A 26,134-nucleotide genomic window follows, 5' to 3' on the forward strand; every position below is an offset into this window, starting at 1 on the left:
ACAATGTTTTAGAATGGCTTATTCTTACATGTGTAATATTTGTACAAGAGCGACTGTATTCTTTACAACATACTCCATGTTTTTGAACAGTATTCAATGAACTTTCTCAATGTTGCCTTGAGTCTTATTTCATAGTCCCTTGTGATCCTCAAAACATTGCATACATTAAATTCGAGAAATTTTTTAAGTTCACATTATTTGAGATAATTCTTTCCCAAACATGTATATAATGCTACATTATTCTATCATATGTATGCATCATTTTAAAATAATTTTATTTTACATTCTTTTTGTATTTATGACTTGTGTGATATTGAAGTAAAATACATTATTTATATAATAAAATAATTTAATCGTTTTCTGACAAAATATATTCAAGGTGAATGCATCATTACAGTAATTCTATACATACATATAAAATATTCGTGCCTGCGCACGCGCGTGTGTATGTGTATGTTTGTGCGCGCGCGCACAAACCGCGCGTACATATATTTAAAATATACATAAACAATAATATAAATAAATGGTATAAGTTATTTTTTTAATCAAATTGCAATGATGCGCATTATAAACAAATAGAATAAAAATTATTCGAAAATAATTTGTCATATTTAAAATTTCTTTAATAATTAATTAATTCTTGTACTTTTTTCAGAGTGTAATTATAAATATCTTCATCTATGTCTACTTGTTACCTTATCCTTTTATAAATTGACCAAGGCACAACATTATGTCAAGAGTATAAAAGAATCATACATTACTTTTAGAGTGTAATTTAAAGTTACATTCTGTTCAAAATTTATTGATGTGTGTGCAAAGAACACAAATTCACCCCAATGCTTACAGTAGTTCTTTATTTTATTCTACAATAATTATGGAAAGTGTACGTACACACAGTAAATGAGGTGCATGATGTTATTATTTTAGATAATATAATGAATTATGCATTTTATAAAAATTACATATAATACATTAAAGTTATATCGCGAGTAATTTATGATTTCTTTGTTATTTATTTTTTTATTCTTTTTTACATCGAATCGTACAAAATCATCTATATCTTTTATATTTTCATTATTGCAGCAAGTCATACATTTTTTAGATAAAACATAATTCAGAAATTATTCAAAACAATAATACAAAATACCTCATTTTATGTGTGATCATGCGCGCATTTAAGTCCATATATCTAAATCATTTAATATTAAAATAACTCATCCGAATAATTGATTCTATACTTTATGTCTTATTTTAAAATAATCGTGCGTTGATTGATGTACAATGACACACCAGAGCCGTGACCTCTTTTCTCGCTTTAATGTTCCCCAAACTAATTATCTCGTTATTAATCTTCGAATTTTAAATCCAATTTACAATATTAGATGTATTGGAATACGATGTTAGCACTTCCATTCAAAATCATTGGGCATCTGTAGCACACAATTGAATTTTTAATGCATTCGTTTTATAAATGCTTCTAATAAAATTTCCTGCTAAATGTTACAAATTACAAGTCAAAGTCGTTTTAGAAGATATTTCAATTAAACTCATTATAATTTTCATTACTCCGGTTATCATTGATAATACACTATAATTTTATATATGAATAATAATAAATGATAAATGTGAGAACTAATTTTAAAACAATTCTTTTTTTAAAGAAATAATATATTGTACAACTTCATATACAAATTATATATAACAAATGACAAATATGTATTTACACTTTGCATATTGTTATATGTACTATAAAATTGTTACCGCCACATGTAATACTTCGTGAAAATAATTGTTTTATTCATGCTTAATACTCTCGTTATTTAATTTTTTCTTTTTTGCTATTATGCAAGTTACAAGTAACTAAAAACAGATTTACAGAAAAAACGGAGTATTACCATTTAATTGTTCACTGGACTTTTCCATCAATGTAAGCCTTTATGGCAGTTTGACATTCTACAGAACACCAATGTTGAATCAGTAAGTATGTTTCTGATTCTAATGCTGCATCCAGCTTTTTTCGCAAACTGTGACGTAGTAACGCCTTTGTAGCTTCCATAGACTGAAAATAAATATATCAAAGATTAAATAGCAGTTTTGAATACATATGCAAATGAAGAAAATTCAGGATGTATAACATAAATATTAATTAGTTTTATATACATAGCTGATGTGAGTACAAGGGACTGGAAAATTCTATTTTTACTTTTGATACAATATTGGATTCTATAATCAGCTTAGTTACACATATAAAAATGTTTATTTTAATTTATTTATTGTCTTTTATAATAACTAGATGTTTTAGCTCTTATGTTATAATTAACAGTAAATTAAGTAATACTACATTCAAGTATTGGGATGGTGTATGTATATTCAATTATTATACATATAGAAGACATTTATAAAGTATTGTATACAGAAGAAAGAAATAATTTATTGATGTAGATTAACGGAGAGAGTGATTTGCATGAATGCAAAACCAATGAAGTATGTAATGTGATTCACCACAGATTTTGGGTATCTAGTTTAACAGAAAGATTTTGTCATTGTTCTAATGGAAAAGAATGTCCCTGGCAATGGATAAGAGAACTTGAAAATTCATCTGTTTTTCTTAATAATAGATCGCATATGGAGGTACGCAAAAATATAAATTTTACATTAAAACTTATATTTAAAAGTTATTACTTTTTTCTATTTTCTATAGCTTTGCACTCTAATAATAAAACTGAATATGTGTAAATACAATCAAGAAGCAATAGAAGTTTACGGTACAAGCGATAGAAATAATTCTTATCCAACACCATATAATGTAACATTAAATTGTAATTGTCCAGAATCACATTATTGAAGAATTCAAAAATATACATATGGCAAAAATAATTTTATTACACAAACATTCAAATGTATAAAGGTACACGTTTGAAATCGAAATAACTAAATGTATAAAAGTTTATGCATGTTTTAACAAATCTTACTTCACTACTTTTATATAGAAAAGGATGTGTGACGCTTATCAATTTTGTGGACATATACGATCTGATTTATACTCAACATATTACAGATGCATTTGTCCAGAAAATCATTTATGCATCTTTGAAAATAGGAACAAAGAAAATGTTCAAGAACTACTTTATTCCGGTCCTGCTTACAAAGGTTACTGTCTTCCATTTAAAAATATATAATGCTTACTTATTTCATAAATAATAATTTTATTAGACATATTTACATCTAAATAATACTAGCAGTAGTAGTAATGGTAGTGGTAGTGGTAGTGGTAGTGGTAGTGATAGTGGTAGTGGTAGTGGTAGTGGTGGTGGTAGTGTAGTAGTAGTGGTAGTAGTAGTAGTAGTAGTAGTAGTAGTAGTAGTAGTAATAGTAGTAGTAGTAATAATAATAATAATGATAATAATAATGATGATAATAATAATAATAATAAAATAATTGAAAGTAATGAATATAGAATACATACCTGAGAGGATTGTTCACTCATAGCCTTTAGAGTTGGTAGTAATTCAACTTGAAATCTATCAGGCCATAGAACCCTAGTAACAAGACCAGCTCTTAATGCTTCACTAGCTGTTAAAGTTCTTCCACCTAATAATAATTCACTTGTCTGCAATTTTAATTTTAATTTTATTTAATATATTATTTCTACTATATGAAAGCATTGACATATTGTACATAAATATGATACTTATAATGTATTTAGTATACTTACAATTGCACTTCCTAATATATGTGATAAAGTGAATACAGCAGCACCTTCAGCAATCTGTCCTAATTTGCCATAAGGTGTACTGAATGTAGCTTTGTCACTAGCTATCACAAGATCAAATAAAGGCAACATTGTTACTCCAAGTCCAACTGCAGCTCCTTGAACTCCAGCAACAATAGGTTTATTAAATGATGCTAACATTTTAATAAAATCTCTAAATACAGAAAAAATGAGCTTTTTAATTAATTAAACAAATGTAACATATGCATATGATTTTTACAATGATAAGATACAACATACTTAACCGCATCCGCTATTTCTTGAGCATGAATTCGTCGTTCTTCCTTATTTGTATGTAACAACATGGATAATTCAAGACCTTCGCAAAAACTGCTTCCTGTTGACGTTAATAACACAACTCTACAATCATCATCTTTCTTCAGAATTGATAATGTTTCGCGAAATTCTTGCATTAACTGAAAAAGTTTCAAAAATGCTGCTATATAAATAAAGCTATGTATTTATAACAGAATAGAAAATATTAAATAATTTTGTTATAATTATAATTTTATTACCTGCAAAGTGAGTGCGTTTCTTATTTTTGTTGAAGATGATGGTGTAAGTATTAATTGCACAAGATTTCCATGTCGACGTACATTTATTTCTTTATTACTGAATTGACTTCGTGTTTCCATTTTTGTTATATTATTATCCAAATCTGGCATCTTAGCAGTATTTACATTCACTGAAAAATAATTTTATTTAAAATTTTTACATTTTAGATAAAAATATAATTTTATTATTATAATTTGCTAAAAATAGAAAATTTATTATGCATATGAAATATTTTTAACTTGTTTAAATCATTGCTTTCACCTTTATTTTTACGATTTGCCGTTGAATTTGCAGACCGACTTCCAGCATTAACTACAGATAGAGCACTTGCAGCTTCTGCAAGGCAGGCTGAAAGTTCATCTTCTTCTTTGGAAAATTCTTCATTGTTATCTGGTTCGCTTGTTTTAGCAAATGTAACTTTGTTCTTTGTAGTTTTCTTTGTCTTTGATGTTACCTTACTTGTAGCTGTACCATTTGACCGTGTAATTACTTTCCCTAAACTACTATTAGTTTCATCTATTTCGGATTGCTTCGAATTTTTATCAGTTTTTTTTGAATCTAACTTTTTGCTAAGGCGTCCAGGAAATGCCACTTTTTCTCCTACAGTATCAATAAGATCCGTTGCTGTATCATTTTTTTGTACAGTCTTTTTTTTACTTTTCTTCACATTTATTCTTTCGTCTTGCGAATGTCGCCTTTTTGTAGATCTCAAAGAATGGGATCCTCCTTCATCAACTTTAACTCCTTCATTTTTCTCTGGACTATCAATACTAACTCTGGGACTCCCAGAAGCACTGGAAAATGAACTAGACGAATGTCTCCTAATTATAACAGATGCATCAGCTGCATTTCTTATTTTCGCTGGTAATATAAATTCTTGAGATGTTACATTTATTTGTTTTGCTGATGCTGCTTGGTCTCCAATTTTCTTATCCATTTGTATATCACTCAAATATATAGAAGTCCTTTTAGATCTTGGAGAAACTTTAGATACACCTGCTGTTGAAGTACGTAATCTTAAAACTGCATTACGTACTAATTTTTTTCTAAGTTTAAGTTCACGCTGTACTTTTTGTAAGTCCATGACTTTTGTTTGAGATTTAGTAATGGGAACTAATCTTTTTTTGTCCGGTTGTTCCACATCATACAATAAATTTACAACACCTTCATCTTGAAGTAATCTGTCAATTTCGTTTATGATTTTCTTTTTTGGTTTAGAATCTCCAACATTGATTTCTGTAGATCGTTTTGACTTTGAGATTACCTTTGATCCCGATTTTTTCGGCGTGTTTAGTTTAGTTTTTAAAGCAGTAGCTTTTTTATTGGTAGACAAATTTTGCCTTAATATCTTTTTCACTACTATATTTCGTTTAGGGATAGTTTGTGACCCCTTTTTATGAAGATTTTGTTTTGAAGTCTTTAAAGATACATTGTCAAGCTTGTCTAATGTTGCATCCACCTTATTATTATTTGTAACTTGTTTGTTTGTTATTTCATCTGTTATTGTAACATCAGCCTCTTCATTAAGAAGTGACATTTCTTTAGATGCATGACTCTCAGTTAATAAATTAGTATCGCCTGGAGTTTGTAATTCATTTTCTTGTGTTTGCTTTTTACTTAGTGAAACTTTACCTTTATAAACCTTTTGACGTTTTACGATATTTTGTTGTTGCTCATGCTCTCTAGCTTTTTCTGTGAGTTTCCGTTTTCTACCTGATCTTGATTCATCTAATCGAATATCTTGCACATCTGTTTTTTTTTCTGATGTATGAAGTTCAATAATCACAGAAGATGAACTAGGCTCAGAAAGTTTTGAATCTGTTACAGATTCTGTAGCTTCATTTATTAAATCAACATTAACAATTTCCTTTTCTCTGATAGGTATAGCTTTTACTTTCATTTCCTTTGAAGTTTTACTAGGTGTAGGTTTAATTGTTTTCTTTTTTTTTGACACACTTCTTTTAGTTGGTGCAACAGGTAATTCTAGAAGTTGTTTTAATGCTAGTTCCCTTTCAACTAGGGGATCAAGTTTTGGTGGTGTATTATAACCACTTTGTTCAATCTTTACTGGACGCTTTCCCTCCTCAGTTAAAGTTGGTGGTTTCAAGTTAGACCAATCAGGATCAACATCACCTTCTAATATTGCTAGCAATTCTTTGTTATCAGGATTACTTTCTTTACCACTTCCTGTACTTGTATTATCTGATGACTTTTTATCACATTGAGTAAGTGATTGAGTAATAGGTTGTGGCAATGGTATAAGTGCTGGTAAAGAACTTCCTGGACTACCTACTAGTTTACTTGACAACCTCTGTGTTAGTTTCTTAACAAAAAATATATCAGGTCGTGGTGGTGCTTCTACTATCTTTTGTTTCTCACGGAGTCGTTCTTTTAATGCTTCTGTTACTTCAGCAGGTGAAGCTATTTGGCTAGTTAAATTACGAACACGATTAATGGGCATAATTTGTATTTGTGATGATGAAGATTGACTAAATGTAATCACATCCAGTGTTGTATCTTTTACAGATTTTCCAGTAGTTTGAGATGTAGAAAAATTTATTTGATCTTTGGGTGATGACTTTATACTATGTTCTTTCCTTACAGCTTGATTATTATCCATTTGTTCTTTTGGTATTTGTATTTCTTTATTTTCTTGAACAACTTTTATTACTTTTTCTGCATCTATAACTGGTTCTTTCTCAATACATGTAATTTCTTCTTCAACCAGTACTACTGTGTTCTCTTCTATAGTTTGTGTTTTTGTGTCATTTAATAAACTTTTCAATTCTATTTCAACAGTATCTGGCATTTTACATACTGACTGATTATCATCTTCTATATTTTCATCTCCCCAATCATCAAAGATATCTTGAATTACACTTCTTTTCTTCGTTATGCTTATTTTATTCATTTCGTTTAAGGGTACATTTTCCCCTTCTGCATTAGCAACATATGTAGTTGTGACAATTTTATTATGGACAACTTCTTTTTCTACATTAATTTTCTGTGAATTATCACAAGATTCAGTCTTGTCATTGTCATTTGTTTCTATTTGCTTTGCATCATATTTACCACAATTTTGCTGTACTTTTTCTTCTTTAATATCAGTGTTATCTACAGTTTCTGGATTATCAATTACTTCTGAAGTAGTAGAAGTTACAGAATCTTTTTCTGAAGCAATGTGATTTAAGATTTCCTTATTTTCTTGGTGGGTACAAGTTTCGGAAATTTCTGAATCAACAATTTCTGTTGATATCACTTCTATGATAGTTCCATCACCATCTTGAGTATAATCTATCAAATTAAAATCTTCATTAAGAATTTCAGTTTTTTTAATGTCTTTCTCTTTCAAAGTAATATTGTTTTCATTAGAATTAACCACGGCATCTTTCTCATGTACAGTTAAAACAATATTTTCTTCTGTACTCTCATTCAAATCATTAATAGTTTCTACAGTCAGTACCATTACTTCTGAACTACCATCAACTAGTTTAGACAAATCTGCATCTGTATCTGTGACATGCAATGTTTGGTCTTTATCATCAAAAGTCTCACTAAGTGTTTTAATCAATGCTTGACATTGAGCATTAGCATCATCAACTGTATCTATGTTTAACATAGTACAAACATTGCGTTTTTCATAATTTTGTTCATCCTCATTTGCATTAAATGTTTCAACGTTGTTTGCACTTTCTTTGTCCAAAGATGTGTTTTCTCCACAATTTAAATTATTTTCTATTTTATTTACTTTTCCTGTTTGGTTTTCTTTACATTTCTCATTTTTTATACATTGATTATTATCAATTTGTGTATCATTATGTATTGTTTCTTGTTTAACTTCATTAATTATAACATTCTTTACATTTTCCGTTACTCTATTATTTTTATTTTCAAATTCTGTACTTGAATCTGTTATATCATATTCATTTATTGTTAAAGCTTCATGAATTATATTATCTGTATATTCTTGTGAACTATTTTCTTGACTTTTTTGGATAATCTCCTCACCTTTTATATAATCTTTATTTGATTCTTGTATTAATGGAGAAGTTATATCTATTATTATAGATGATTCTGTTTCATTAATATTACTCTGTGTTTCATCTATTTGTTCCATGGTAAAACATCAAGATTGTTACAATTATTTAATAAGTCATGGATTGTCCTGCCGAGAAGAAACAATGTCATTAATCGTTACAAATATTAATTGAAAAGAAATAAATATCAAAGTATATAAATGACTTAGTTGTTTTATAAATTGAATTTAAGGTGCATAAACAGTGAATCTATAATTTTATTTATTAAACATATAATTTGAAAGCAATTATGAAAACTATCATAACCTTATTTAAATTCTTAAATCATATAAAAATAAATTCTTAATTTTTTTTCTATTTCAGATAAAAGACAATTGCAAATGTTGCGTAAAAAGAAGTTTAAATAAATTTTATAATTAAATTCATGGTTCAAAAATACGGAAACAGAATTAATAATTAACTAGTATATTTCGACATTTCTTGGGATGACAATAAATAATGCGTTGTAGGATAATTTATAAAACATTACAATTATTTACACTGTTTTACAATGTTTACAATGTTAGTCGACACGTTTCAATTAATATTATTTTACTTAGATTGTTACATTGTTTAATAGCATATTTGTTAAATATGTAAAATGATTTTAATGGCAGAGTAAGAAACTTACCAACCAGGACTGCCGTGTCCATACCGTATAGATTCCAATGAAAATCACACATTATTTAAGTTTTATAACATTGATTTTATAGCAAAATAACTTTATTAACCAAATATCTTACGTAAATTGCACCTTAATAGATCTCAGACGAAAAAACAATTACTTCCTTAAATCCAAACACAATGTTTACAAGAATGAAGTCGGAGGTTTATACTACTGTCATCAATTTAGATACTCTTCTTTAAAGTTTCTTAACAAAATTATGAAATGAAAAATTATGAACATTTTATTTACAATTAAAATGTGTCACAAATTCTAAAACATATAAGAGAAATGCAAACTTTGTGTATTTATGATCGTTTAGTAGTAATTAAAAATAAAATTATCACTGATTCTCATATGTTAGCGTTAAAATCTTACAGGCATTTAATTAAAATTGATAAAGTAATTCTTTTCTAATATTAAAATATTATTGGTGAGTAAAAAATAATTGTATTAAATTACCAATAAACATATTTAATAATAAATTTAATACGTATTATAAAATATGATTATCAAATAAGAAATTACTTAAATGACGTAAATATATAACTGTAAAATACATAATAAATTGATTTTGTAATAATTTAAGAAAAAGAAGTTGTTGCTTCAATACAGTTTTTTTTCAACGATGGTAGATAAATATTTATTTTAAATAATAAATTCATTTGTGTGCCGATAGATGACAGTGAAATAATTTTCTGTAGTATTTTGTTTATTCTTATCTGTAATTTTAAGGAAATGTATAAATCATACCTTTTATGTATATCCCTTTTGTAAACATAATTGCAATCATGTTATTATTTTCCGTACCTAAAAATACGTTTGTGACTTTTAAGGTGCAAAGTTAATTTTATCTGTAATTCATGTATAAACTGATAAGAGTTACGTGTATATTTATGATGCAATAAATTGTATATTTAAAAAATTAAATAATAAAGTTTTTATTTTTAACTTTGATATTTAATCATTGTTTTATTATTAAACTATATTATTATTTAAGAAGTTCATACTTTTTCACATAGTATTTTTTAGTTAGGTTATATACATGGTAAAAATATTTTATCAGTTAAATGAATTCACCGTATGATAATTGCGATAAACTTAGATAGCCGTCATTTCTATAAACAGGATCTTACATGTATTTGCAGTAAAAAGTATAATTTCTACTAAAACTTATTATTTACATAACCTACAAAGAAATTTTTGCTTTAAAATTCTAAATAGTGATTAAGTAAATTGTGAAAAGATGTCTTCAAAAATTGTTGTTGTTGGTTCATGTATGATTGATTTCACATGGTAAGTGATAAGATACTTATCATATGTATAAACAACTTGTATCAGTTTTAAAAAGTTTATATTATGTTAATGTTATGAAATATGAATTTAATAAGCAACAATATTGCTTTATATAAAAGTTAAGGTGTAGTTTTACTTATATTTGAATAGCTGTCTTATATAATAATATATTTTATGTAGAGTATACTTAAAATAAAGTTAAATCTTCATGTTTTATGACAAATGCATTAAATGCATTAGAAAAATATGAAATATACATTTTTTCAGTACCTTATCATTTAAAATTTATGTTTAATTTAAGAAGTATAAATTGCCAAAAAGTATACAATTATAAAATATAAATTATCAGCATCGCTTCTCTTAATATGGTAAGAATACATTTGTTTTTTAGCTTTTCTCCTCGTTTACCAAAGCCTGGTGAAACAATAATTGGTAGTAGATATGAGATAAAATATGGTGGTAAAGGTGCTAATCAATGTGTAGCAGCTGCCAAGCTTGGTGCTTCTACGGCAATTATTGCTTCTGTACGATTTATAATTTCATTTGATTCTTGTACAAAGTATTACATATACATATTATAATCTTTAGATCATAATTTTAAAGCAATTTTGTCATAACAAACTTTCCATGCAGTTAGGTTCTGACATTTATGCTCAAGAGTATCTAGAGATATTTAAGAAGGAAAATATAGACAGTTCTCATGTTCAAATACAAGCAAATGAACATAGTGGAATAGCACATATAACGGTTACCGAAGATGGTGAGTATCGGACTGCGGAATCTTGGTAAAATTAATTTTTTCTAAATGTTTAAAATACTAAAATTTCTCAAGCAAAATTTGACAATTTTAGGAGAGAATAGTATAGTGATTGTATTAGGATCGAATGCGTTGTTGAGTATAAAACACGTGAACTCTGCGGCTAATACGATTAAAAATGCTGCTGTTTTATTATGTCAATTTGAGTCACCACTAGAAACTATTCTACACGCTTTAAAACTTCACAAAGATCATGGTTAGTTTTTTCTTGCAATAATTCGTTGTCCTTACAGTACGATAGCCATAAAACATGCAATGTGATAGGTTTGTCGATTGTGAATGGTGCACCTGCCACAAAAGATGTTGACTCTGAATTATTAAAACTCTGTGGCATATTTTGCGTCAACGAAACCGAGGTATCATCAAATTATTCAATTATCAAAACCTTCTAATGTTAGTAGTTTTCTCTTTATTCAGATAGTATTAGATAAAATTAGTAAATTAAAGCATATGTTTATAGGCGGAAGTTATGACTGGCGTGCAGCTTATGGGACTGTCAAATATACAACACGCCGTTGACAAATTGTTGGATAAAGGTTGCGATACAGTGATTGTTACCCTCGGGGAGCAAGGAGCAGCTTATGCATCTCAGAATAATAGAACTGTCAAAATGGTTTCCACCAAATGTGTTCAGCCTGTAGATTCAACGGCACGTTCAATGATCTCACTCACTTAGTATACAGATATAGAATATAGCCCCATGTTACATTTTTTAACCTTTATTAATGATTTTATTCAATCTTTTCTATCTTTAATTTTTAACTTTGCTATTTAGTTATTTCCTCGTACGTCACTTATTTACGAGGAAAATTCGTATTCGTATTCGACAATTAATTTATGATTTAAAGGAACGACAGTTCGTGGAATCGTATCGCTAATATTCACGATATATTCGCAGGGAGCCGGGGATGCATTTCTGGGCGCTCTTGCATATTTTAAAGCTTATCACCCAGCGCTTTCGATGGACGAGTGCATCCGAAGAGCTTGCGTCGTTGCTACGGAATCCGTGTTGAAATTCGGCACACACGCGAGTTTCCCGAACAGAAGCAGCCTGTCGCCGGATCTGTTCGCTTGAATTAATAAAAATGTTATACATTTTATATAAACAACACATTCTTACGATTCTTGTCTCTATAATGTTTTACTTATGCTTTCTGTGCTTGTCAACTTTAATAGTAATAAAGTATGGATAAAGCGAAAGAAAACGAATAAGAATTCATTTTCAAGGAAACAATTAAGATTTTATTTTCATGGAATTTATAGAAATCTGTATGTTTATATATGTATAATTTAACTCCCAACGCTAGTTTATTGCGTGTTTCTTGTTGTATCAGATAATTAAGTACAATAAAAAATGTAGCAATCCTTATGTGATGGGTAGGTGAATGAACATTGATCGAATAAAATTTTGTATTATTTGTATTATATTAAAATAATAATGTAAAAGATTCAAGGCCAACCAAGGTAATAAAGGGTGCATAAAAGGGTACTTCCTACTGATTTTGATAAAATTAAAATACGCTGTAAAACTCGATATCTTTTTATATTTTTATATTTTTCTTATGCATGTAATCGCCGCTTCGCTTTAGTGTTCAACAAAATTGCAAAGAACTTATTGTTACCACTGCATTGAGTTGGATCTATATGCACGCGTTTGTGACAGTGCGAGTATGCTGGCTTTAGAACCACCGATTTAGAAACACTGCGAATTTTCCAAAGGACTCGAGCAATTTTTGGTTTTTCATTCTTCACAAAATTACTTTTTCATTTCCGTATTCAAAAGTATTCAATCCAGACCTTTGTACAAGAAAGCTTGAAGAACTTTAAGAAAAATTACACTTTATATATGAGCGTGGTAGCAAAAGTGTTAAACAGAATGACTCGTTCTTGACGTTTGATCAGACTAATTATGATATAGTTATTGCTATACGAAGTTCTAAGGAAGAGGCTTCTATCTAGGATAAATAAATTTACAATTGCAGTAATGCTCGGTTAAGTAGAACCAAAATTTGCCGGGTTAAATTTACACGGACCATCTTTACTGTTCTTCCATCATTCAGTGTCTCTCGATGCAATTGACAAGGAGAGAGAATGCAGCCACTGAAAAAAGTAAAGATGCAGTGATGAAAATCTTATCTTTCGTAAATTTCATCTTACCTTTCTGCAAATAATACCACCACGTTGCTGAGAATCTTCTGTTCGAAACGAGTCCAAACACTGTATAACTCGGACTATTTTATTCCACTATTACGTATACCATTTTCACAAAGACAACACGAAAATTAAGAGAAATAATCATATTTCTTCTATTTTATTTGTCAGCGTACGAGTCAATTTCAATTGCTGTCTCTCGAACTTGGTCGAATTTAACCAAACACTTTGGACACCTGTCCGAGAATTTGTATGTCTGGAATACTTGCTCGAGCTCACCAGATCGTTTCTGAGCCTGCAATTTGGGGTGACCGAGCGCCCCTACGGTCTGGAAAATTATATCGCGTATCTTGATTAATTACACGCACATGGCCAATTTTTGAACGTTTCGTTGTTCCCCGAGATCGTGTACCTATTCTCATCAAAGCTCCGATAAACGAATGCGGGCAACGACGAGGAACCGACGGAAAGGCAAAGTTCCGACCGCACGAAATTTCAAGCTGTATTAAGATTCACGCGGCAAAGTTTGCCACGATGCGTGTGATTCACGAAACGATCGAGACCTTTAACATTTCGTCAAATATTCCATGTTTTCGACGGAGGAGGATCTCCCAACGAGTGACAGAAAAATCGCGCAAGGAAAATCTCTGTATCAAACTCGTTCACTGTCTTTGCGTAAGACATTACATTAAAGAGTCCCGTTCAGGAATTTCACCGGTGGGCGAATGACGCGCGAACTATGATTTCTATCCAACGACACACTGCCCTATTATCTAAGTAATAATCAACCATGCTTTTAACTGGGGAACCTCTGATTGCAATCGTCACCAGCCACGTAACATGTCTGGTACCGTAAAATATGTCGTGCGTAAATGGCAATAGGGAAAGGAATCACGTTAATAACGTGCTAACGCGTGTATCTGTCAGCGAGGCCATCCCCGTTGAGAAATCACGATCCACGGTCTCTCCCTTTTCCCATTTCCACGACTAGCCGCTTTTCTTCCTCCATGGATGAACGCTGACGTCTTCGCTGGAAAACACCGCTAAATTACATATTTAAGGGAACGCGTACTGCTGCAAGAGGAAACGAAACAGGGCCCGATTGACGTCAGTGATCAGTAACGAAGAAAGCATCCACGAAGAGAAACTAGGGGGGCTACGACAAGGGAAGGGGTCACTCTGAAGGTGGAGACGCGTTGTGGCACCCACGGCTCCTCTACGTTAAAAATCCTGCGGTGAACTGGCAGAATTCAGTTTTCAGCAAACCACTAGTAACGATACTAGCCTTCTATCCGAACATACTACGTACCGGAGATTAGACTCGATTAACACGAGGATTTGCTGGATAAGGTTCAGCAAAATCGAGAACCGCAGGGATAGAAATCGCAAGATTCACGAGTACCGAGTGGTATTCTTGGTTTGCCGACTGTCGAGTCCAAAGAACTTATTAATCATGTTCGAAGCAACGTACAAATTTGATCGAACCTTGAAGCACATAGCCATCGGTGTCATCGTGTGTATAATATTCAGCCTCCTGCAGACTGCGTTCGCGGAGGCCAAGGAACTGTCAGCGGAGCGGTTCCACGTTCGCCACAGGGGTACCCATCGGTATTTGGAAAAGATACATCGGAACATAGAACACAAGAAGCAGGCGAACTCGAGGCATTCGTCGAGGATGAACGACGAGATGAACGACGAGATGAACGCGTGGAAGAATTCGTTTCCATCCAGAGTAAGACGGCATCACACGAACGCGTTGAAGGACTACATATTGGAGGTGAGCACTCTGCAGAACGCGTCCATCTGTAACTACACGGTGGAGCCAGTCGGGGAGGAGTTTGGCATCTGGATGTCGACGAATCTGCATCACATCAAGTGCAACAGCGATGTGATCGGTAACAAGTGTCAGAGCAAAAGACCTTACTGTTGCATACAGACCTTCGAGATAATAGACCTGCCCTTTCCCAACAAACCTAACCAGCAAGTGAAGATCTACACCGGGTGCGTGTGCGCGTACCCTCGCATAAATAAATTGCAGAAACCTAAAATGGGCGTATTATTGGATTCCTAACAGTGGAGTGTAGCCGCGAAGAAGCGTGGAAGTCGCGTCGATGTCGAATTACACGATCGAATCATCGTAGACGCTATCAACAGAGGTTCCTATAGACGACGACCCGATTATATTCGGAAATTTCTAAGGCCAACGTTTGCAAATAATTGCTAGTTATTAACTAACCGTGTATGTTCTTTCCATGACAAGTGCCTCGTTAGATCGTAAGAACTTAACCCTAGATCGTTTCTCGATCCAGATCGTTCCGGTTGCATCGATCCGTGTTAAACAGGTGGTCGGCAACTTTTAATTAACAGCCGCATGTAATCCGCGCTCGAGCCAGGATAATGTAACCATAATTGCCGGCCAATTACAATTGTAGATCTGTAAATAAACGCGGAATACTCGGTGACGTCTGGTTACGGGAAATCTCGATTTGCTCAATACTCGTTGTTCCATGGACAGGTGCCTTCGTAATATTATATAATAAGCTATTATATACCGCTTCGATTATTTATAGAACGCAACCAGTTTTGTTGCCAAACAATGAGATAGACGATTATTTATGTAATTATTATTTATACTATTTATTGTTCACTATTCCGCATTGCGTGTACCGTGGCGTTATGCCACACAGCGAAGCAATAATTAAGTATTATTTTTTAATCAATTCAACGTTTAGACGAATGTATTTACAAGATACTATCGTACTTTTGTACCCGAGATTCTTGCACACGAGAATCCTTTAGTTTTACGTGCATTTTGCTGAATATAATTTATTCTAAATGAACATTTCATGATTTTTTTCCTACCTAACCCTCATCTTCTTTTACTTACCATTACTATAGCTTTCAATGGACGTCGAGTGACGATCAAAACGATGGAGAGTGTCGACGATAGAGGAGATAGTCTAAATCTCGATTCTACAGTTGGTACTCTCATAGTCGCTATAAAACGTGACCGGTATATAAATTAGTTTCTATGAATTTTTCTCCGGTACTCTCGGCGAGAAAATCTCCGATGCAATTTAAGGATTTATCTCTCGCACGGTATCTCAAATCGAAGGTAAACCGTGTACGGTTCTCACGCTCCCTGACCTAGACACATCTTAGATTCGAAGAATCCCCGCGATTGTTCATTCGCGTGTATTTTGTAACATTTAGCGGGTTCACGAACGCGAAGAAGGCAATAAATTCTCGCTGTCGACTCAGCGAGTGAATCAGAAAACGTCTAGAGCTACCGAAAACTTGATCGTCTGGTTATCCCTACCAGAGAGGAATGCGACACGCGCCATCCGACGTTAAAACCTGTCGGCAGAAAAACCAAAGCACCGGGAGAAACCCTTGCCGATTGAACAACGACGCGTTCCATGGAAACAGTTGCGCGTTACGTTTCAGCCGGTTTCTATCGACGAGCAGCGATAGCGACAGCGTTTAAAAAATATCACGCGACAAAGCGATCGTTCAATTCGGTTCAACGGGTCAATAAAGGTTAACGTTCTCCAAGACGAACGCGGGGCGCGATATTCATCGTCCTTGTACGGCGTGACTCGGCAATTAAACGTTGCAAAAAGCCCCTGGAAACCAGGCGTATTTCTCACGATCCGCAGAAATTTGGATAACGTCACGCTACCAGAAACAGGATACATTTTCCACGTTATTTCTCGTGAAGAAACTTGGAGGGAACGGGGGGAGAGAGGAGGAAGCAAGGCTGCTTGGACAGGGGCACGAGAGGAGCGCAGTTCGGATGGGGCACAGGAGGAATTTCGTGACTATGACGATAACCGGTACTCCTCTCGATCGAGATAACCGATGGTGGGCCCGTAATAAATTACGACACACGCCGGTTGTCCAAGACACGCTCGAGCGGCGCGCGTGCTGCATCAGGAAATCCCGCGGTAACACGCGTCTACGTGAAATCACGGTTGAATCAGCGTGCAAAGACATTGTGGTCGGCGACTCGCGCGGTCGTGTGCGGGACGCGCGAGCGTGATTACGCACGGCCACCGCCGCTCGCGGAATCTCATTCACCGATCACGGGAAAGGAGACGAGTCTTGTCTCTCTTGGCTAACCGAGAAACCCCTGCCACGAAACGGCCTCCGTTTTCTTTTCTTCGCCGGCCCCCTACGTCCTCCGAAGATCCGTCCTTCGCGGAAAACGCATCGAATTCGCGACCTTAACGTCGCGGAATTCACCGCTGGACGTCACGCGTATTGATGCAACATTGTGACATCGTGCGAGATCTCTGCGTTCCTCTGACGCGGCCATTTATTGATAGAACGATGTAATTTTACGCGCTTTATCCTTTACTTCTGCCGTGAAGCAATGGGGAGTTTCTGGTTGCGACGGCCGGAGCTCGATCGGACGGAGAAGAGATCAGGCTCGCTGGAACTTGGATCGCGAGAGCTTCGTCCGAGATCTTGCACGATTTCGATGGAAAAGATTTCGCTTTGTTACGGAAGTGAGGCGAGATAAATCGGCATATAGGCTATCACTATGCGTGACTCACGATGGGAGAATCGGGGCATCGGGTACCGAGTTGTTGAAGCAGCGTTGGTGCGGAAGAAATGACGAAATGCGATAATCGCCAGGTCTTTCTTCGCCTTGGAATCCTGTTCAGGGAAATGATCCTGAAATATTCGCAATCGGTTACTCTGGAATTTTTATCCACTGGGTTATACCGAGGGGGCGTGAATCATTTTTGGCGAGGACTTATTACGAGATCGAAAAACGCTTCCTAGTCATCTATTCGCGTCTAATTTATGGATCTCTCGCAGTTCTCGTTACCTATCTCGCGTTATTCCGAGTCTGGGCGTAACGAGTCGGTAGACCAGCTTCTGCTCGACTTTATTTTCGACGCGTCAGGGAACTCTCCCGTTGCGTCGATATTTCTTTAAACGTTGAATATAACGTATTAATAGCCGGTAATAATCGGGGAAATAAATAAACGCGTAATTCTGCTGGCCGGTGTAAAATTCAGAGGCATCTTGCGAGGAAATTTCCATCGATTTTACTCTACATTGTCGTTGCCCGGTGAAAAATATTTTCAATTAACGGCTCACAGAGGCGAAGGTATCGATAGGGGGAGAGAGAAACAGTTTTTCTGGTATCGGATTTCGAAAGAATAACGGCCGTTAAAGGGTTCATAACGAGCGGAAACGCGAACGGCGTATTCCGCGCTTTTGCGAGGCGGTACACTGAAATTTTATATTTTTCCCCGGCGCAAATAAGAACGCGAAACTTTCATATATATTTTTTTCTCTTTTCCCCTTCCTTTCTCCACCTCCTCTCCCTCTTTGCTTCCTTCCCTTTTTGTTTTTTGTTTTCCTCCCCGGAGAACTCCGCCACCAGTACAAGCTTCAATTAAAACTCCTGAAATACCGTTTATTATAATTTTTGTTCAACAAAGGAAACGCATCGACCAGGGAGAGCGGCCGGTTTACAAACGCAAAAATGATATTTTTCTTTAATTTTCTGGCTTCCCTTTCAATGGACCGTTGCCGCGTTTCGACGTTAACAGAAACGTTTCGATGTTTCCCCTTAATAGGAGCGGGAGAATACACCAAAAACGAAAACAGAAACGGGAGGAAAAAAAGAGAAAATGGGAAACAAAAAGATAAAAATAAAACAAATTTCGTCGTTTCCTTTTGTTTCCCGTTTCAACGAAGCGACGTTCGACGAAGATAATCTTTGACTTTTGAATCCGCGGGGAAGAACGGCCGTGCCGAGACCGCTTTCGAATCTTCCGATTTTTCTTACTAATTCGCCATTCCGGCATCGTTTGCTCGATGCACGATGAAAGCAAGAAGCATCTTTTGTTGGAAAAGGGCGATCTTGAAACGACGAACTTCCTCCCGCCTCGTTTCTCCAAAGTGGAGCACTTTCTGTCGCCGGATAAATGCGATTTCAAGCGAACTCTCCTTTTCTTCTCTCTCTCTCTCTCTCTCTCTCTCGCTCACCCTTTTCCCCTCTCTCTATCTTTTACTTTTATTTCATCCGGATGCCACCGAATCGAATTTTTGTAGACGAGTTTTGACGGAGCGGCCACAGCGCGGTGGAAATGGCGGCGAAGCGACTTAAGAGAGAACGCTTCAACCTTCAACAGGTAGAACGAGCTCAAAATAATCCCCGATGCTCTTTGAGAGCGCCTTATACAATCGGTTGTAGTAGTTGTCTTCCGGCAACTTCGCACCCTTTATCTTCCCTGTGTACTTGAACTTCGGGGCAAGTTTAAACGCGTGGAACCACGTTATTGCATCCTAGGAAAGGCGAACCTTTTTCCACGCTGTTGCGACCTCTTTCGATTCGTCCTGTCGCGTCCTCCACCCTCGTGTGTCTCCATCGGTAACCCACGAGGTGGTGTTCCCAGATCGATCGCGATAAAAGGAGTCGTTGGAGGATCCGGGATCCGGGATCCTATGAGAGAGAGAGAGAGATCTGTGGATTAGTCGATGGTTTGGCGAAATTGTGAGACGTGTGGCGTTCGTTAAGGTAGCACGAAGGAAACGGAGAACCGAAAACGCGTGGCTCGGTGCACTTGTCAGCTGGAGCGATTCTTAGGTGGACGGTAACGAGGACGGTTACAGCAGCGAGACGTGGCGAACGTGGGGAGCGGAGAGTGGACGATCGAGGTAATTGACAAAAGGAGTACGAGGATAGCAGCAAGGGGGAAGAAAAACCGAAACGGAAGGGGTACCGTAAAGCGTCTCGGGCTGCAACTTTAATTTCCGACCGGGTGAAAAAAGTTGCCGGTCCGGTCGGTTTGATGGACGTCTCGCCTCGGACGATACGCATTATGTGAACGATCTCATAAGATTTAGCAATTAAGCGGCGTGTCGTGGACGTCGTTACGTTGGTTCTTTCGATCCTCGAGAGCGCGATCGATTAACGAGTCTGTACGTGAATCATCGGAAACGGCCGTTGCTCCTACGCTAATTCCTTTTCGGCCACGTTGGCGCCACGACCACGTCTCCCTTCCGCGAATAGAAAATAAACGTACAGGTGGACGAGTCATCGGAATTCGGCGAGAAATTGTTTTGGCTGGCCGTTTTTTCCTCGTTCGTTTTCACCGGCTGAATCACGGGAAAAGGTGTTATCTAGGACCCTGTCCGTTTTCACCGGCTGCCAAGACGGACGAGCATCACGGCGGAGGGCACGCGACGAAAATTACAGGTTACCAGAAGTCTTGCCGTATACATATTTATGAGGACCGCGGAGTTGTTTACTTTTTATTAGGGGAACGTGATATCCCGCGAGGACAGGGCCCCTTTGTTCTTACGAACTTTTTATTTCCGCGGTCCCGCGCGCCCGTGCACCAGGCCGCATTTCAATCTCGCGGATGAATGCGCGCGCGAACTTCATAAACATCGAATCGCGGTTTCGATATTAAATTTATCGCGACGCCCGGTGCTTACAATGCGAGCGCGTGTCAAGCGTATTTTTCAATAGCTCCGAGACAACCGAGGCCGTGCCGGATCGGGAGTGCGCTTAATTCTTCATGTTTTTATCCGGTAAACAGGTGGCTGAGTGCGTGCGTGCGTGCACGCGTTTCTCTTATTCCCCGATGCTTCTCCAGTTTTGTTTCGCGCCACTCGTGTGGCGCCTATATCGATCCCTCGATCCGATCAACGCTCTCGTGCTGCTTGTTGCTCTCGCTAATCGCGATCCAGCGACTCGAAACGTGACGTCAAACGTGAAACGCCGCGGGAAAAAAGAGCGGCGGGACATTTTTCCCAAATCGACGCGTGAAACGCGACTCGTTGACGTCAAAGAGAAAACGTACCGCGCACGGTATCTGATTAGCGAACAAAACGTATCGGCTGACGTCAAACGCTCCTCGTCGTCTTCTTCGTCGTTTCTTTCTGCGATATAATAATCGAGCGCGGCCACGGGACGCGATGGTCGTATTTCGAAAACGGGAATGACACGTATGTGGGCACAGGCCGATGGCACGTGGGCTGCTTATGGGACGCATCGCGCGACGAACGGGTGGTGCAGTGACACCTTAATAACCGATATCGGCCGATGGGCAACCGAGGCAATTCCATAATTCCGTCGTGTTCCGCGTCACGAAAGGCACGAAACGCGTCGCGAATTTGCGTCAAACCGTAACTCCCAACGATACCACGCGGCTGACTAAGGAGACGCGAAAGAGGGTAAAGAGAAGCGGGAAAAGGCGGAGAAAAATGAAGAAAAAATTCGGGACCGAGTGAATAGAAAGTCGGAAAGGATACTCTTATACCCTAACGCGGTGCATGGATAAAGAGGAACACGTATTCCCTACTTTTGCATGATCAACGCCGCGAAAGGCTCGACGGGAAGGCGAGGAAGCAGCCCGACCGGGGAAATCCCGGAGCGAAACACTGGCAAGTTAGAGGCGAATCTCGCGCATGAAAAATTGCTTCGCCCCTGCTGGCTCGGCTGGACGATGAAAGACGACAGCGGCGTCTAATTAATCGAAATTTTCTGCGCGGACGAGGTCGAAGGAGGATCTGAAATTTGTCGCTCGAACACGCGTCGCAAATTTCCAACGACGACGAGGACGCGACGGGGATATTCCTGAAAGCAACATCGCGAAACAGTCGATAAACGTACGAGGGCCTTGGATTTTACTACTGCGACACGCAGCCCAAATAATGAGCAAAATGACGCACTTTCGGATAACCACCGAGGGCCCCAGACTTTGCTACTGTACCACGCTACGAGATAACTACCCCAGCAATTCGTGACGTTGTACCCTGTACCCTGTACCAGTACCCTTTTCACCAACCAAGATCCTCTCGATGGAATTAGTTTTAGGTCAAGGCTTAAATTGGAACCCACGTTCGTTGGTACGTCAGCCGTGCACGATGGCAAGAGCACCGCGACCAGATGACGACGAGGACCAGGAGACGGTGGAGAGCTGCGTTTGACGTATCTTCGGAACAGTATTCGACAATTTTCTTGCGCGGAAACGCGCGGCGGTATTACGCGGAGATATTGCGCTACACGTGGCTGCCTCTCCGCGTAGAATTTACGAGCGGGCTAGGGTAAAAGGTTCGGGAGGAAGCAGACCCGAAACGAGGTTTCAAGATTCACGCTGTTTAACCGAATACCGCTGCGTGACTAATTCCCTCTGTTCCCATAGGATGGCCGGGATTTTCGGGGATTTCGGTGGAAATAAATTATCGGCGCGGCCCTTAATCATTCATCGGGAAGTTGAAAAACCGATACACAAGGATGGAAAAAGTTGGAGCGTCCTATAGAGGCGGGTTAAACGCGAAGTTTCCCTATTCAAGGACCCTGTTCATGACCCTGTTTAGACTCCATCTGCCACGCTGCGTCTCTCCGTTGGTGCAACGGGTCCGATACTTTCCGGTATGAAGGGGAATGCTTGCCGGAAGGGTGGCACACGATCGGTCAGGCTACTTCTTTCGACCCGGGAAAAGAATCGATCGAATTCACCGACGGCATTCGCGAGGATCGCGACAGTGTCGTGGATGGTGCAGCCAAGTGGCGAAGTCCAACAATTCCGGAGCCCTTTTTTTCCCTCAGACAACGCGGTATAACCGGGAAGAAAAAGGGCGAAGGGGGTGGGGCGTGCGTGTGTGCGTGTGTACGGAGGGTAAGAGAGGGTCGGTCGTGACCCAGCCGAAGCTCAGTAGGACGTAATCGTCCCTGAAGGGGATTTCGCATTTATCGTACACATTCACCCCCTCGGCTCGATGCTCTCTCGCACAGCGGTTCGACGTACGAGCTACGAAACCGTACATAGTCCCGGTGTCCGTGTACACGCGTGTACACTATCGTACACGTATACAGGCGCGTGTAGGTCCGCGTGTATACATAGGTGCACGTGTGCACGTCCTCGGCGTACTCGTGGAAGAAAGGCAGCGCGGCTCTGGGGCGCAGGGGGGTGGGCCAGGGTGGTATAGGGTAGGTACGTATTTCGAAGACTATCAATCATTGGTAACCTGTAAAGGATCTAATTATCCTGGAGCTGACTGGGCTCCGTTCGCTGCACCCACCGCTCGTCTTGTCCACCCCCGTTTGGTACCGGGTCCTCCCCCTCCCGCGGCCTCCGGCTGATCCTCCGGCCTGTTCTACTCACCCCAGCCACCCTACCGGAGGCCACCCTTTTTCGCTCTAGCAACCACCCTTTTTCAGGATAGAAGAAGAACGACAGAGACGGGAGACAGTACACCACCGGCACACGGTGGCAGCAGAGGGGCGGGGGTGGGACGAAGACAGGTGCGATGGGATGGGTAGAGAGCACCGAAGAAGAGGAAGAAAGAGGAACGGGTTACGTTCGGAGACAGAGAGAAAGAGGATGAGGAGAAGCGAAGCCAAGTGGAGACGGGGAGGAGGTGGAGGCGGAGGTGGAGGATGAGGAGGATGAGGAGGAGGCGGAGGAGGAGGGCAGGATGAAAAAAGAGAGGGAGAGGAGAGAGAAAATTCGGTGTGTACGTGTTTGAGTGTATAAGAGCGCAAAGAGTGGCTCCCACCTCGGCAAGAGAGGCTGGCGTCGGTGTGCTCTGTGTGCCGGCTTTTTTTCGTACACGCCAGCATGTCTACCACCGCGTGGCCTGGCCCCCCACACGGCTGTGTGGGTGCGTGCGTGTGGCCAGGTGTATAATAGTGAGTGCGGGTAGTTGGTTAGGTGGCCCGGTCGATATATCAGGGCTCCGCTGCAGCTGTCTGTCAGGCTCGCGAACTCAGCGCGCTAGACGACTCGGGCTCGGGGTCTAGAGAAAAAACCGCTTCGTCTATCCTCTTCTTTTTCCCTCTTTCAGCCCCGCCGTCGTTCGGCCGCCGTTCACCAGTCTCTTTCCTTCCGACCCTCTCGCTCTTCCTCTCTCCCTCTCTCGCTCCCTCGCTTTCGCTCGCCCTCTCTTTCCCAATCGTTTCTCTCGCTCTCTTCCTCTTCCTCGTCGTCCCTCCTTCCCTGTCTTCCTCCCGCGCCCTCTTTTCCCTCTTTCACCCTGCTTCTGGGTAATTTTTCATCGTTGCAGCGGACGACAGAAGCGCCGCGACGGCGGAGGCGGCGCTTCCGCATACAGCCGCACCGACACTCACACGTGCAACCTGCACCCCGTGCACCTACACGGGGTGGCGAGCGCGCGCCTGCTCGCCCTCGCACCCCCCGCTCGGTGGAACCACCGGCTCGCATGTGCAACACGCGCACACAGACGAGAGCGTAGACCACACGAGGCTGCCGAGCACACCGATACACCCACACTTGCGGGGTACAGTGCACACGGTTGTTGGATATCGTCGGGGGATCAGGAAATTTTTGGCTCGCCAGAAGAAATATACGATAGCTCGCTTTCATGGGCTTTCTTTGGGGTGGTTGATCGTCGCGCTGCAGAAGTTCTAGGCCACCGAGAGCTGGCAATGTTTTCCACCGACGCGAGATCGTGTGTCGGAATGCTCGTAAAGGGTACGATCAACTTTGAAATCTTTTCGGTAAGAGAAACTTTCCGGAAGATCTCCCAAGTTTCCCTTTTTCCCTTTTCTCTTATTTTTCCTTTTTCCCCCTTTTTTCTCCCTTCCCCCCCCCCCCCCCCCCAACGGGGGGGACGAATTTCTCGCGCGAGCAACAAATGGTCAGGTTTCTAAGCGGATCCGATCGTAGCGACACGGCCTCCCTTTTGTTATTTCTCGTACGTCGTTGTAAATCGTTGACGAAGTAAATGACGGCTGCTGGTTCACGTGCAGTTAAGCGTAATTATCGTTTATCTACCCCTGTGCGGTGGCGAGCCGCGAGCGCGTCGCTAGATCGCAACTTTCAGCTCGATAAGGAATATTAATCCCCTGCCGCGCGCCGCTGGAAGGACGGTCATTTTTAAAACTTCCATGATTATTTGCACTTTGTACTCGGTTATTGATATTAGTTTAATGGAAATTAACTTTGCGTTTAACTTTCGGATTGTTCCTTTCCTACGTCCCTCTCTCGTCCACCCTCCGCCGGTTTCCAACCCCTCGAAACGCCGCTTCATGATCGAGGAACTTAAGAACACTCTCGGCAACTCGAGTTACTTTTTAATTCGCTTAATCCAAATATTTTTAAACAACTCTCGTCGCGAATGAATTCTATTAGCCGCGCTGCCTTCTTCGGCGGTCGCTATTTAAACGCGCCTTTACGATCGATTATCCCGAATCGCGTCGACCGATCGTGCAAGACAATTCGTCTCGCCAAACTTTCCTCGGTCTCTGGATCTCGCGAGATATCTTTACCGCGTGGTGATCGCGCGACGATCTTCCCGAGCGATCGTTCGAGATCGGCTGGAACGCGAACGAGCATCTCGATCGTTAACATTTTCGTTCCATCGTGGAAAATCGACTAGGCTGCGAGTCGAACTTGGAAGGGATTTCCGCGGTCGTAACGAATTCGTAGGAAAGTCTGACGATTGCATCGGAATTGCGAGGGGTTGGAATCGCGTATTCGTGGATGCAGCGTCGCGCAAAAGGTGGTTCGCTTTCGTCGGTGCTCGCGTTCTCCGCGAGTCTGGACGCGCTGACACGGTTTCGCCGTCATAAACATCGCGAAAGTGAAGACGCTGCGAAAGTTCGGGGCGTTTACCGTCGTCAATGAGGTGTACTGTACGCACGCACATACACGTACAGAGAGGCGCGCGCGCGCGAGCGCGGGACGACCCTAACCACGTGGACCAATACAGGCGGACAGAGAGACGGAGAGACAGAGGGAGAAAGAGGAGGAAGGGAGGACGCGCGAGCGCGGGAGGAGCGAGTCGGGGAGGACCTACGAAAAAAA

General features: G+C 39.1%; 2 protein-coding genes across 2 annotated transcripts; one reads left to right on the plus strand and one right to left on the minus strand.

Annotated features, from left to right (window-relative positions):
- Window positions 1-1,174: 1,174 nt before the first annotated feature.
- LOC108556102 (HP1 and insulator partner protein 1) lies at window positions 1,175-9,072 on the minus strand. Its single transcript, XM_017912058.1, has 8 exons — window positions 9,035-9,072; window positions 4,589-8,492; window positions 4,288-4,457; window positions 4,013-4,188; window positions 3,716-3,926; window positions 3,467-3,610; window positions 1,896-2,059; window positions 1,175-1,430 (listed from the first exon to the last, which is right to left on the minus strand). Exons 2-7 carry the CDS (start codon window positions 8,442-8,444, stop codon window positions 1,907-1,909), a joined length of 4,710 nt encoding a protein of 1,569 aa, XP_017767547.1. The 5' UTR covers window positions 8,445-8,492; window positions 9,035-9,072; the 3' UTR covers window positions 1,175-1,430; window positions 1,896-1,906.
- A 1,241-nt stretch (window positions 9,073-10,313) lies between these two features.
- Window positions 10,314-12,282, plus strand: LOC108556013 (ribokinase). Its single transcript, XM_017911921.1, has 7 exons — window positions 10,314-10,363; window positions 10,755-10,887; window positions 10,997-11,123; window positions 11,215-11,376; window positions 11,445-11,536; window positions 11,641-11,829; window positions 12,079-12,282. Exons 1-7 carry the CDS (start codon window positions 10,314-10,316, stop codon window positions 12,253-12,255), a joined length of 930 nt encoding a protein of 309 aa, XP_017767410.1. The 3' UTR covers window positions 12,256-12,282.
- Window positions 12,283-26,134: the final 13,852 nt, after the last annotated feature.

The sequence above is a fragment of the Eufriesea mexicana genome, unplaced genomic scaffold, assembly GCF_001483705.2.
Source record: "Eufriesea mexicana isolate 0111107269 unplaced genomic scaffold, ASM148370v2 scaffold294, whole genome shotgun sequence".
NCBI classification, from domain to species: domain Eukaryota; kingdom Metazoa; phylum Arthropoda; class Insecta; order Hymenoptera; family Apidae; genus Eufriesea; species Eufriesea mexicana.